A 14,060-nucleotide genomic window follows, 5' to 3' on the forward strand; every position below is an offset into this window, starting at 1 on the left:
AGGAGTTATTTTTACTGAAACTGCATAATAGGGAACAGATAACAACGAACAACGAACATATAAATGTACGTATTTGCTAAGCAGTTACACAAAACAATCTCCAGTGGAATAATTCATTCTTATTCCTTCTGCATTTTAGCTTAAAACGGAGACAATGAAAGTACAAATATATTTCTAGCTTAAGCCCAGGATGAGTGACATTACATGGTAATAGCCACTACAACTTGTACAGTACTAGTCTATTTTCATTATTTTATAATGCAACATGTGCCTGTTCAAATTAACTTGAATGCAACTCTTTAACTTCAGTATTTTTATTATACCAGACAAGCATTTAGAAATAATAAAGAAATGAATAATTTAAAATAAAATCTAAAGTTATGTGAAACTGTTATGCAGTTACCACAAACAGGTAAACAAATAACGACTATTTCTTGTGTTGTTTAAATTCTTGTTGAGTATGATATTTATAAAGAGCTCGTGAACAAATAATATATTTATCACACAAATTTTCTGTAATATACAATCCAAAATTAACTTCAAATGGGTACGATAGAGAACTAAATGATCATTTAATTTAATTAGTTTCACAATGTTTTTAAATTATAATCAACCAGAAATACAACTATAATTATGAGTAAGTTATAATATTTTAATAAAAATCGTTGAACATTATTCAAAAATGATCCACCGATTTATCTAATGATAATTGCACGAATATCATTACGTTTATTCAATATATATATTTATTACTCGTACCACCATAAATATAGTTTTAGTGTGGTAAAATTTAGGGCACCTATTATGTCAACGAAGCTCAGTTTTTTGCAATTTCTACGATCATTAAAGTATTTTCGTTTATTTTCGACGTTTCCAATTCAATACGTGGAGACAAAAAGAAAATTTGAGCCTCTACCATTAATTCATGTGATTTGTCACAGTACGATTATGTTAAGCGTTTTAATAGGTGGTTCTTATTTGTATGTTGTTCATTCTAATTCGACTACTAACATCATTTTGCGAATGACACAGGTATTGTTTGTTGTGTTAATCATTTTGCTTGGATGCACTCACAGATATAAAATAGCAAATCTGTGCACGGAGACTATTAAATTTGATGAGAAATTTTTAACGATGGGCTTTGTATACTCCTATAGGTAAATATGAAAATATTAAATATGTACTCTTAAAATATTTGTATTTTAGGAGTTTACGCATTATTGGGTTTATTAAAATTTTACTTAATATTTTAGCAGCCACTACTAACCAAATTATTTGTTTTTATAATTACAGTTGGAAACAATTTGCAATTAACCTTATCGTATTTTTCTTAACGTATACAGTCTCTGCGATTATTATGAGTGAATTCAGCGGATTTATTATATCAATAAATGAAAAATTCGAGCTTGTAAATGATTCCATGGCAGATTTTGTAATGAAGGGTAATTTTGTAGCACGTCATAATAGTGGGTATTTACGTTACAAATCCGACAAGCCCGATAATATATTAAGAAAAATTTCGATAGCACATTTTGACTTGGTATCCTTAACAAAAAAGGTTAATTCAACATTTTCTTTGTATGTTTTATTATATATTTTAAGGAACCTCAATTTCTTATTGGATTCTTTTCACACATTAGCAAATGAAAAAGAAACTTTTATTATTTTTAACGTACTGTTTTGGAGCTTTGTTACAATGATAGATTTTTTATACATATTATATGTTAGTGCTAAGACGGTGACAAGTGTAAGTAGTATTTATTTTATTGGTTGGAAGGTGTAATAACGAATTTCAGGCTAAACGATCAGCTGAAATAATCAATGAAAGTAAATATTCAGTGGGTGAAGTTTGGGAAGTAAAGGTAAGACATAATTATTTATTTAATTACTTGTATTATTAATTGATTTCAGAGGAATCTTTATTTAATGCAAACGTTGCATTACAATGTTCAATTTAATATTTGCGGAATTGAAGTCAGTGGTACGTCATTTTTGGAGGTCTGTTATTATAAACAAATGTATTTTTATTCAAAATTTGTTATTTAAATTGCAGTTAATGGGAAGAACTATGACATTTTTCGTTATCATAATACAGTTTGAGCTTCTGAGATATCAACCTTAACTTAAGCTACGAGATAATGAATTAATAAAATAATAATTATTAAAATTCACAGAAAAAAAGTCACAGTAGTTTTGCACTTACCAATCTTGAATAGAAATTAATTAATTAATTAATTATTTTGCCAGTGATTCGGTGGCAGATTTTGTAACGAAGAGTAATTTCGTTGTCATAACAGTAGATATTTATGTTACAAATAGGAAAATCCCTATAACATATTAAGAAATATTCGACACCTTGACGTAAATATTTCTTATTTGTTTCTTTTCATATGTTTGCAAAAGTAAAAGAAACTTTTATTATTTTATTTCGGAGCTTTATCACAATAGTATATTTTTTATACTACTGTATGTATATTTGTGAATTTTAGGCTAAACGATCAACAGAAATAATCAATAGAAGTTAATATTCAGTGACAGACATTAATTATTAATATAATTTCTTGAATTATTTCTTTATTGATTTAATTGATGCAAAATGTATAATAATGTTTAATTTAATATTTGAGGAACTGAAGTAAGTGGTACATATTTTTGGAGGTCTATAATTAGAAACAGACAAATATACATTCATTAAAAATATTTTATTTAAATTGTAGTTAATGGAAGATCTGTAGCATTTTTCGTTACCATAATATAATCTGAGCTTTTGAGAAGTCAACCTCAATTTAAGTTACAAGATAATTAATAAAATAATAATTATTAAAATTTGCAGAAAAAAGTCAGTTTGCTTTTACCAGCACAGAAATATTGAATTAAAACAAACACTTTTTGATAAGTATACAAATTACTTAAAGTTTTATTGTTTTATTAACTTGAAATTAATAGGAAGAATTATGACATTCTTCCTTGCCATATTACAGTTTGAACTGATTTGAGAGATCAACTTTAATTTAAGCTTTAAAATAATTATATTTAGTTTGCACTTGTCAACACACAGAATTAGAGGTGAAAGTGATTTGGATATAAATAACTACGAATATTCTATTTCATATTAAATAATGGTCTATTGTCCAATTGGTTACAAAATTGGTTATAATAAATACGACTGGTTTCTCTAATGATAATTGAATAATACACTTACAGAAACCATTCTCTGGTTGGGTCTTTCAAAATATTATTTAGAACTGTCGTCAGTTAACAGTCGGAATGTCTATGAAGTACGATTTTTTGCATTTACTTCGATTTTTGAAGTTTTTTCGACAATTTTGTACCTTTCCAATACAATATTCAGAAGAAAAAAGTAAATTTGAACCCATACCTTTAATTCGTATGATTCGTTATGGTGTCACCATGTTAAGTCTCATTACATTTGGTACCTATTTGTATATGGTTAATAGTAATTTGACTACAAATAAAGGTTTGACAAATATGGGTTTAAGAATGACCCAGGTCGTCTTGATTATATTAATTATTTTAAATGGTTTCACACACAGATACAAACTAGCTTTGATGTGCAACGACTTAATTAATTTAGACGAGAAACTTTTGAAAATGGGATTTACGTTTTGTTACAGGTAATTTTTACATTAACATTGCCTAATAGGATTAATTGTAGTAATTTTCAGGAAGATTCAAATGTCCATATTTATAAAATGCATGCTGGCAATTGTAGCAATAATTACTAACAATATTATATGTTTACTTCTCAACAACTACAGTTTGAAACAGTGTGCAGTTTACTTTGGTGTATACAGCCTAGCATATACAATTACCTCATTAATTCATGCGGAATATTGTGGCCTCAATTTGATTTTACATCAAAAATTCTCCCTAATTAACGATTCCATGAGAGATTTCATAAAGAAAGGACGTTTTATATCTAAACAAAATTCAGGATATCTACGTTACAACTCTGACACTCCCGTTAATATATTAAGGAAAATATCGATAGCACATTTTGACCTGGTGAACTTATCGAAGTTACTCAATTCATCCTTTTCAGTATACGTTTTGTTAATGATACTGAGAAACCTGAACCTTTTATTGGACGCACTTCATACATTTGCTGAGGAAAAAGATAAATTCACGATTGTTAACGGGGTGTTTTGGAGTGCGGTTACTATGGCGGAGTTTTCTTATATGTTGTATGTTTGCTGGCAGACTTCAAGCAGTGTAAGTTTATAGGTTACATATATTTTATTTTGTCTAATGTATTTATTTTATTATTTCAGAGCAAAAGATCCGCTAAAATTTTAAATCTAAATCCTTTTCCATTGCGAGACGGTTTGGACATTAAGAGGAATCTGTTTTTATTACAGACTTTGCATCACAATGTTGAGTACAAGATTTGTGGGGTTTTATTCGATGGCACATCATTTTTACAGGTAGGCACATTTAAATTAATTCGTGACCTAATGTTTAAATATATTTTTTTTAGTTAATTGGACAGACAATTATGTATTTCATCATAATAATTCAATTTGAGATTTTAAGAGGCGACTTTTAATTTAGTGTGAATCTTTATAAAATATTTGTAATGGCACACAATTATTATGTAACAATAAATTAAACAGTTTGTGCACACAATCGAAATTGTTAGTTTAACAGCTCAAAAAGGAAAACGTGGTGTGGCGCCTGCTGAATTAACTTCAACGCTAAGTTAGAGATGAATTTCCAATCCCATTCTTCGAAATCAAATCAAATCACGCGAGAAACACATTGTGACTATGTCACGCAATGCCGTTGCCCCTGAAGGGTAACGAGTTTGGTGTTTGGGGTGTAGGGAGCGTTATATTAATTAGATTGTTAGATCTCTAAGAGATTCTGATATAAATCAAAATCATGCAATTAGTTTTCTATTGACACGAATAATTTGGTTGTGTGTTTATGCCATATAGGTGAAACACAATGTGCATGTAATTTTAGCTAATTTAAAGTCAAACTATGTGGTAATTAATATTGCGGTAGAAACTGGTTGTGTGTGTGTTTATATATACGGAGAACTAATAAATGAGAACATTATAACTGACTGGGAGCTATCTAATGAACCCTGCGAAGCTATCAAAATTCATTTCGCGATGAGTAATTTCACGTTCGAGTGTGTAACACTTTTAATTGCACATCCCGATATCTGGTCCAGTGAACCAGAAAGGACCACAAAGTGAGTACGAAATCAGAGAACATTTCTCATTTAGCAGCTGACATCACTTAGTGCCATTCGAATCGCGACAGAATAAGATAAGCTAATGTCGGGCGGATGTGGCACTGGAGGTCACTTCCCACTCAGTCAATTTTGTCAAGTCTCTATAAACTAATGCACCGCAACCCCTACACGAGTTTACTATCAAACACATCTAATTTCGTAGGGAATTTCATTACTCCGCTTCCAAGATTTAGCGTTAACTTACACTAACTAAGAAAGGCGCAGATGTGATTTAACGCTTATGATCTTGTCAAATGGCATGTACACGCTACCCATATTTCTTAACTTACCTAGTTTCACTTCGTTAAGTGTCTGATGACAATATTTTTTGTTATCAACTCAAAATACACTTTATTTTATAAATAAACGCAATTATTGAAACAATGCCTAACAGCGGAAAATTTTAACAAACCTAATTTCGACCATTTTCTGTATTTACTGAAAGTATTTTAAATGCATTTGTCGTGCGCTGATTCATTGTTTCCCATTTGTAACATTGTATAATCAATATTAAACAAGTATAGGTAAATAGCTACAGTAGAGTGCATTTTCAACTGATATAGTTTTTGTATAAATTAAATACACATTGTGCTACAGCGGACATTTTTTAGTGCAGTTTGGCGGAACAGTTGGTTTTGTCCGTCATAAATAATTTAATATTGTTCGTGTCAATACAAGAATCCAACTAAAATACCGAAGTGTACAATTTTAATGGCACGAATAGTGCCTCGAACAATACTTATAATCAAAAAGGTGGAAATCGATATGGACGCTCGATGTTCAGTCGACCATTATTTCTGAAAATTAAATGCTATAGCCTCGCAGGAACAAACGTTGACGCTCCGGGAAATGGCTATTGATGGTAATATTGTACTTCCGACTGGAAAGTGTCTCAATAGTGATATGTGGGATGCTCACTAAACAAAAATTGTCGGCTATAAAATCGAACAAACAATAAGAATTTATGGATTTTTCACATGGTTTTGAATACGCAGCATATTTTTCCACGAGATTGTGTAATGCGGAGATTTAAATCGGTCAGCGGCTATAATTCACAAATTTAATTGTCTTAGGTGTACAAATTTATTGCAAAAATGTGCAAAGTTGTTTTAGCTTCAGAATTATTTTTTACCTATCTTTTCTTTTAGTTTTAATATAAAAAATTAGTTTTATTATTAATTACACGTTATTATAGTATATATACAGTATAAAATTATTGTGCAAAGTTGTTTTAGCTTTAGAACTTTTTTAGTCATTTATAGTCACAATTTTAACATAAAAAGTAGTTAATTAAAATTGAATGAAATTAATTGACAATAGCTTAAGAATTACTATAAAAAGTTTTACTGGACAATAAAATATTTGGCACTAAATTTTTGGAGGGAATTCCCAATTTCTTTATTAACTGTTCTATGGATTTTGATGTTTGTTATCAGGCACTGCATCTATCTGATAATTTAAAATGGAAAATATTCTTTTGAAAAGCTTTTAAAGTACTTTGTAAATAAAAATAAAATATATCAATTTTTTGTCATTCTAACGGCCAATGTAAAAAAGATAGATGTAGATGATAAATCAGAGAAAAATGTTTATTTTGATTCTAAATGTATCGACTTCTATTCAGTCAAATTGAAATTAGGTTGACTTTTTTCTTCTTCATTGTTTACCCTGATACCATCACTTTAAGAGACATGGTAAGAAAATATGGCAATGTTTCTGAGATAATGAAATGTTGTTAATTAGTAAAAAAAATGTGTTAGGCACAAGTTTTTTTGTACACCTATTTCATTTTACTTTTGTCTTATAACTTGAAGCACAAATGTATTCAATATTATATATTCAATGAGAAATATCTTTAAAATATTTCTAGTGGTATCAATTGTAATTTTTTTATTAAAATTAGTATACCATAATATAGTAGAATTTGTTAGAAACTAAACACGGTTTGTATATTTTAAACATATATAAAATCTCAATAAGCTTGAAGGCATACACAACAAATTGGCGAACACTGCTTAATAATAGTTTTAAACAGTTTAACCAGACTGAAATTACACACTAATATTATATGCTGTTAACAGTTGTACTTTGTTGCAACACATAAATAAAATTTTAGAATAAATTTTGCATAACAGATACACAGTAATTTTAGGCCTTATCATTTTTACTATAGCAATAAACTAGATGCTAATTCGAATTCGCAGCACACCTACAATTAGTATTCCAGTTGATGATGAAAATTTTAAATAATGTAACTTTAACTCATAATAACGATAATGAGAAAATTTTAAATAGCCCCCCACAATGGTATATCATTCGTTAGTCCGTTAACAGTGCGCCCGATAATGAAGTGCTTCTGCCCGGAATGTGTGCGGTTGCCTAATTATCGGGCTTTTCGTTTGGGATGTAGCTATACGCATGTAAACACCTTCATTATATGAGGCGCGGTGCTTTGTAAAATATCATAACTTGGGGGTGAGTAAAAGGTTAATAGGCAGCCACTAGGAACCTGTAACTGTTCCCATAGGAGAATCTGGGAACATTCACTTCTTACGCGTCCTTGCTTTTATCGGTAAAATCACCCGCACGGATTGCGTTTTGTTTCGGCTCATATTCAACGTACGACTCTCGGGGATGGATCTAACGAGGGGTTTGTTTTATGGCGAGGAAGTAGATGGACTTTCTTTCGAATAAGTGATTATTTTAAGGTTGTGAAACGTATCGATCTGTTATGGTCTTATATATACGAGTCCTCTGAATTAAACAAATATGCAGCAATAACAGAGCTTTTAAACCAGTAATAAAAGTGATATCATCTTTTCCTTTAGAAGAAAGTTTTGAAGGAAGCATTATACGGTGCTAAGCAACCGAAAAATTAAGAATGAACTGAATAAAATTTGTTCAAATAACCAAAGTGGATTTTTGTAAATTTTTCAAGACATTGAATTTGATTTATTTTAATGTCTATTTAATATATAATATAAAAAGTAAAATACATTTAATTAATATATTGACCGCTGTATTTCATATTACTGCAGAAAATAAAACATATTGAAAATATTTTTAAATCTATTTTATTCAGAAAATTCAAATTATTCACGTTAAAAGACACTAGGTGTATTTTTAGAATGACCACAACTTACTTACCGTTTATTTTATGCTTTTATCTACATATTTGTAGATCAATCTAAAGGACAGTGAATGATAGTAAACCCAAACATTTCATAATTTTATTTTGTAATTTATTTACTTAGGGATTCATTCGATACAAATAATATTTTCAGTCTTAAGGTAACTTATACGACAAATCATAACACATTGAATACAATTCGAATCCTACCTATTTTACAAAAATGTACACATTTTTCTGTATATAAATCTAGATGGATTTGTTATAACACGATTAACTTTAAAATATTGTATAACACATAAACATTTATCGAAACGATTATATTAAATTTTACTGTACAATAAAATCATAAAACATTTAAATACAAATACTGCGTTTAACATAAAACAATTTTATAACTTATTTATGTAAAATAAACAATAGTTTATGGGTTAATCGTGAAATAACCACATCGGGAAGTATATTACAGTTTTAATCTAATATTTTCTATACACTCTATAATTTGAATCTAAAACTACGGAATGTCGAATTCACTCGATCTATTTAAGCAACAATATTATTGCAACACAGGCCCACGTTAATAATAAATACATTACAATCAAGTCAATATTCATCAATCTAATTACAAAATTAGCGAAAACACCGACTGATTATAATTTTGATCATCGTAACAATGATTGTGTCAGTTTTCGTTTCATATGAATATTACATTAGGTACTTCATTTAGACACGCCAATGAAATGAACTATACAAATTAGCAATATATTTATATTGCCATGATATTAAATTACATCGCTACAAACATAAAACTTAATTATGAACATATTTATTATGAAGGAAAACACAACAAATTAGTATTTCAAAAAGGTTTCAGTTAATGAACGGTATGAATCTTTTGATGAAATTTTAAATGCCTAAAATTTTTGGCTGTTTAATACTGTAATAAACAATTTATTGCAAAATTCTTAATTATTATATACAATAATTATTATGTAAAAAATGTATAGGAATATTTTGTACAATTTTACATAAGACCTTATTAAAAATAATGTTTTAAATTAAATCAAGTCTTTTTTGTGGAGCTTAACATAATCTGGCACATATTACATATTTTTCACTAGAATAAAATATTTCTTCAATAACTTTACAGGACACTTCCAAAATAGTAATAAAATAAAATATTCAAAATCTTGGTTTAAATTAACTTCAGTGTTTAATTTTGTAGGAATATTGTTTACCAACTAACCACTCACTGAAGACTAGTTATGCACTGTTGAAGTACCCTATAAAATTGGTTGTTATTTACCTACCGCTACGGAAATCAACAAATTACATAAGCCAATAAATGGCTAAGTTAAGTAAAGACAATAAAACATAAACGTAACTGTACTTGTTCACACATGATAGAGAAAACATGAAGTCGTCATCTAAATTGTCAACTTGTTCAGCACTTGTGTCGCTCGGATTGCTTCTAAGGCGTAAATCTGTGTAAAATATTGAAATTAAATTGGCATAGTGCCTTGCATTTAGTTTGGCTCGCGCATTGTCGAGCAATAAAATAAAATGTATGCAGTAAAGAGACAAACTACTAAAAGAACATCGATGGCTTGTAAAGTTGCATTAGACATTCAATTGTGCACAACTACGGAGATTTGTAAAACAACATCTAACTTGCTAAATGCGCATTTCCATCATTGCGTTTATTTCGAATTGATTTGTCTCGGCTTAAGTTGACAGGGTTTAAGATTATTGGAATCCTACATGTGCATGCAGAAAATTTATTTCAATATTAATCGGATTTGCTTATGATTTGCAAAAATTTAACTTTTTTATTTAAAAAAGAAATCAAGTTACAAATACAACGCCGATTACGTTTATTAGTTGTTTCGAAATAAATGATTGGTAACTGAATTAAATTTAATATTTTAACTTTGCACATCAGCAAAATTATTCCCGCAGAAAAATAAATTGATGTTTACCAATTAAAATCGAAAATGCAACAAATACTGGTTGTTTCATAAATGATTGATGAAAGATATTGTCAGTTAAATATTATATGGAAAAACCACTCCAAAGCTGCATGATTAAATTTTTTCATTTGAAAGGAAATTGAACAACAGTTGCATTAATCATGACGTTAAAATGTTGAAACATTGAACGCATGCATAATGAATCATTAATGATGACAGGACATTACGCATGCAAAAGCATAAATTCCACTATCTACAATAATCACCTCTTTCCTTCGTTACTTCTGGATCTAATATTTCATTGGTGCTAACGTCAGTGATATGATCTTTGATTCTACCGCGTTGTTTTGCTGTATCTGTGAAACAGGATAATCGTCTCATTATGAATACACCACATTTATCTTCATTGTTTGGTATAATAATAATAATTAATAATAATACTAATAATAATAATAATAATAATAATAATAATAATAATAATAATAATAATAATAATAATAATAATAATAACAATAAATAATAATAATAACAATAGTATTAATAATAATAATAATAGTATTAATAATAGATAAAAAATTTTGTGAGAATTAAAATTTAAAAAGAAAATTTTATTTCTTTATATACCTTTGAATGGAGATGACTTAGTTGGTGCGGGAGTTGTAGTAGTAGTGGTTGGTTTAGTCGTAGATGGTGTTGGAATATCTGTAACAAAAAAAACTTCAATAAATATCATCATCGACATTTTTCTAAAGAGTTTGAATCTCCTGGAAATGTTCATCACCTCTCACAAAATTAGATGTGGTTTAAGCCAGGCGATTCCAAAACTTATTTTCTTATATACATAATTTTTTCTATGAAGTGAATTGGACTGTGACTAGAAAAGTAACCACAATATTATCGCCTCTTCTTCTCATTTATACGATATCTTATAAATATATTACTATCAGTTTTAAACACGTGGAACTTTGATTCATTAACGAATGGTCTTTGTCCTGAATTTCAGCTTTAATGTTAGCAGAACTCAAAAATTGATAGAATTTACAGATGGAAATTATTTTTTTACCGATTTTGTCTGACATTTTTCTAGACAGTTCACCTCGTTTAAGATTCATAACTCTACCAGGAATTAAAAACAGTTGAATCATTTTGATGCAACATATTTTGAGAGAGACTCAGAGAACCTGGAAGCGATATTTATTTGTTTTACTTTTATAAAAACCAATCATTATAAAAGAACGATATTACAACAAAAGTTTTTTATTTATATGAGTATGGAATATAATACAGGGTGACATAGAACAAACTACAATGCGGAGCACGACGTGCTAGGGGCCCAAAATATTAATAAAAAGAGTTCCTATATTCTAATGTCCGATCGCTTTTTCTTTTCAAGTTACAGGATGTTGAAGTTTTTATTTATCAATTGAGTAGGCTTTTATTAAAAATATAAATAAACAATATTTTTACATCTTTATTTATTCAGATTAATCAGCAGACTCCACAATTTTGTTCCATAATTGCTCTTCACTTTTAATTTCTTCAGCATGTATTTCATTTTTCATAAACCCCCAAAATGAAAAGTCAGGAGGATTAAGATCGGGACTACGAGCTGGCCGTGGTATAAATCATCCACGACCAAACCACCGATTTCCAAATATTCTTTGAAAAAATACTCTTGACCTTTGAGAAAATGATGAAATGTTACCCTATCTATAAGTATTAACATATACATGTATTATTAATAATTAAACCACTTCTTAATTAAATTTCGTAAGAGAAAAAAAACTAGCTGTTTATATTTAAGATGAAAATATTTTAAATTTCGACACATTAAAAAGTTTAGCACTACAGCGTTAACCACAAGTTCTTTTTTATGGATTATTCATCATGATTGTAAGTAATAAATCACTATCGCCCCAGAAATATTAACATCCTTCCTCGATATGATAACAACCACAACATAACCCCCACTTGAACAATTTGAAGCGAAGACAATTCCCGGCGAGTGTTTGTAAAAAACTCCCTCTAATACATTTCTCTATTGCAGTTTCCTTTATCCTTTTTATTCCCTTTGATACACCACTGCCGTACCATCAATCTGATAAAGCGACTCCAACAAATCGGATGCGATTCAGGGGGTAGTATTGTGATAGTGTGAGATCGTCTGTCATACTCATATGCTGTCAGCTACGCCTTTTCAGCACGTCATGGACAGAAACTACACAAAATGCCTTCTTACATTCGCATTTAGCCGTGAATCACACCGTTCTGATTTCGGTTTGATAAAAGATCAACCTGGTCACATTTCGTTAATATTGATCGGTCGAAGATGAAGAATCGTTTTTTAACAATGGCGAGTTTCACGTATTGTGCCCTGATCTAATGTGATTTTGAGAATGTTCCAGGTGCTTTTAAGGAGACCCCCCTTTCCATAATATTCGTGATACTTTGTGATAAAATGGGTGGATTAGTTTCGGCTGTTGATTTCTTAAAATTAATATGTAATATTCTGTATCCAAGCAGTAAAATCATAATTAAGTTCGCCATAAAAATTCTATTACCATCGCACGCTAACGGCGTCGTTGAGATTTTTATAGGCGCATTTGCAAACTAAAAATGCGCGGCAGATAGCAGTCGGTCTCCCTAACCACCGGTCATTCTCCACTTTAATTGCTCGGCCACGATTTCTAAAACACCAGACCCGAACTAAAAGAGCCGAATGACATTGATACTTTGGTATCACATTGTCAACACCTTGTTTTTCAGTCGATTCGAACATGTACAACTGTACTTACGATAGAGCTTTATGGTGCCGTCCGTTTCCCCCAGGGAGTTCTTCGACACACACTTGTATGATCCGTAATCACCTGGTGTAATAACTTTAATCGTTAACTTCATGTGGACTTTGTAAGCGTTGTCCACGATGCTCGGCTCGTACTTTGCTCCTGTAAAATGAGAAAAAAACTTCTTTAGAAAAACGTTAAATATGGTAAAAGAGCAGTTTGTTTTTGATATCTTTATTTCTGGAAAGTTTAGAAATTTATGATTCATGGATAAGCGAACTCGAAGAAATAAAATATGCAGTGAAATCGTTTATTTGAGTTTTCTCGCGAGTAGATTATTGACGATCATAAAAATTGCAACTTGTGGTTGGCGGTAATATATCCTTAAGTTTTAATAAGAGATTACATGCAGGGATAGACAAGGTAATTCATGTCAGAAACTTCTTAACTTGTGTATTTTACATTGATTTAGGTGCCGTTTAGGTAAACTTTATTGATAACATATATTCTTGTTTATAACGGAAGTTTTGCAAGATATATCGAATAAATACTCTAATTTTATGCACTTTGAAGGATAAACTCGAAAGTTTCTTCCGTTTGAGTTTTGTAGAAATAAATTATTGTTAAAAAGATTTCAAAAAAGTGTAATGACTTTTTGTTTATTTTTTTTTTTAACAAACGGTAAAACTTTTTACTGAAACTTTTTTTGTCTTCTAATTTATTTATCTTAAAAACATCTTAAAATTTTGAAATAGTATGTCAAGTGGAAAATATTTTAATTTGTCTTTAAAAATACTGTTAAAGAATGTTATTCTGAATAAAATCTATTTCTTAATATTATTTTTTAAAGTTTATTTTAAAATTATAAATGAATTATTTTAATTTTTTGAGCTCAATTTTTTTTAATTTAAAAT

The 14,060-nt window shown here is 29.4% G+C and overlaps 1 protein-coding gene across 2 annotated transcripts in view; it reads right to left on the reverse strand.

The window, feature by feature from the left end:
• Window positions 1-8,513: 8,513 nt before the first annotated feature.
• Window positions 8,514-14,060, reverse strand: part of LOC109596277 (lachesin) — a 68,501-nt gene continuing 62,954 nt past the window's right edge. For both annotated transcript variants that reach the window (XM_020011785.2, XM_049965784.1), the window contains exons 7-10: window positions 13,159-13,308; window positions 10,988-11,065; window positions 10,630-10,719; window positions 8,514-9,877 (exon numbers count right to left, since the gene is read on the reverse strand). In XM_020011785.2, coding sequence (XP_019867344.2) covers window positions 9,723-9,877; window positions 10,630-10,719; window positions 10,988-11,065; window positions 13,159-13,308 — 473 coding nt within the window. In that variant the 3' untranslated portion in view covers window positions 8,514-9,722. The remainder of the gene's footprint in view (window positions 9,878-10,629; window positions 10,720-10,987; window positions 11,066-13,158; window positions 13,309-14,060) is intronic.

Source organism: Aethina tumida, chromosome 3 (assembly GCF_024364675.1).
Source record: "Aethina tumida isolate Nest 87 chromosome 3, icAetTumi1.1, whole genome shotgun sequence".
NCBI lineage: Eukaryota > Metazoa > Arthropoda > Insecta > Coleoptera > Nitidulidae > Aethina > Aethina tumida.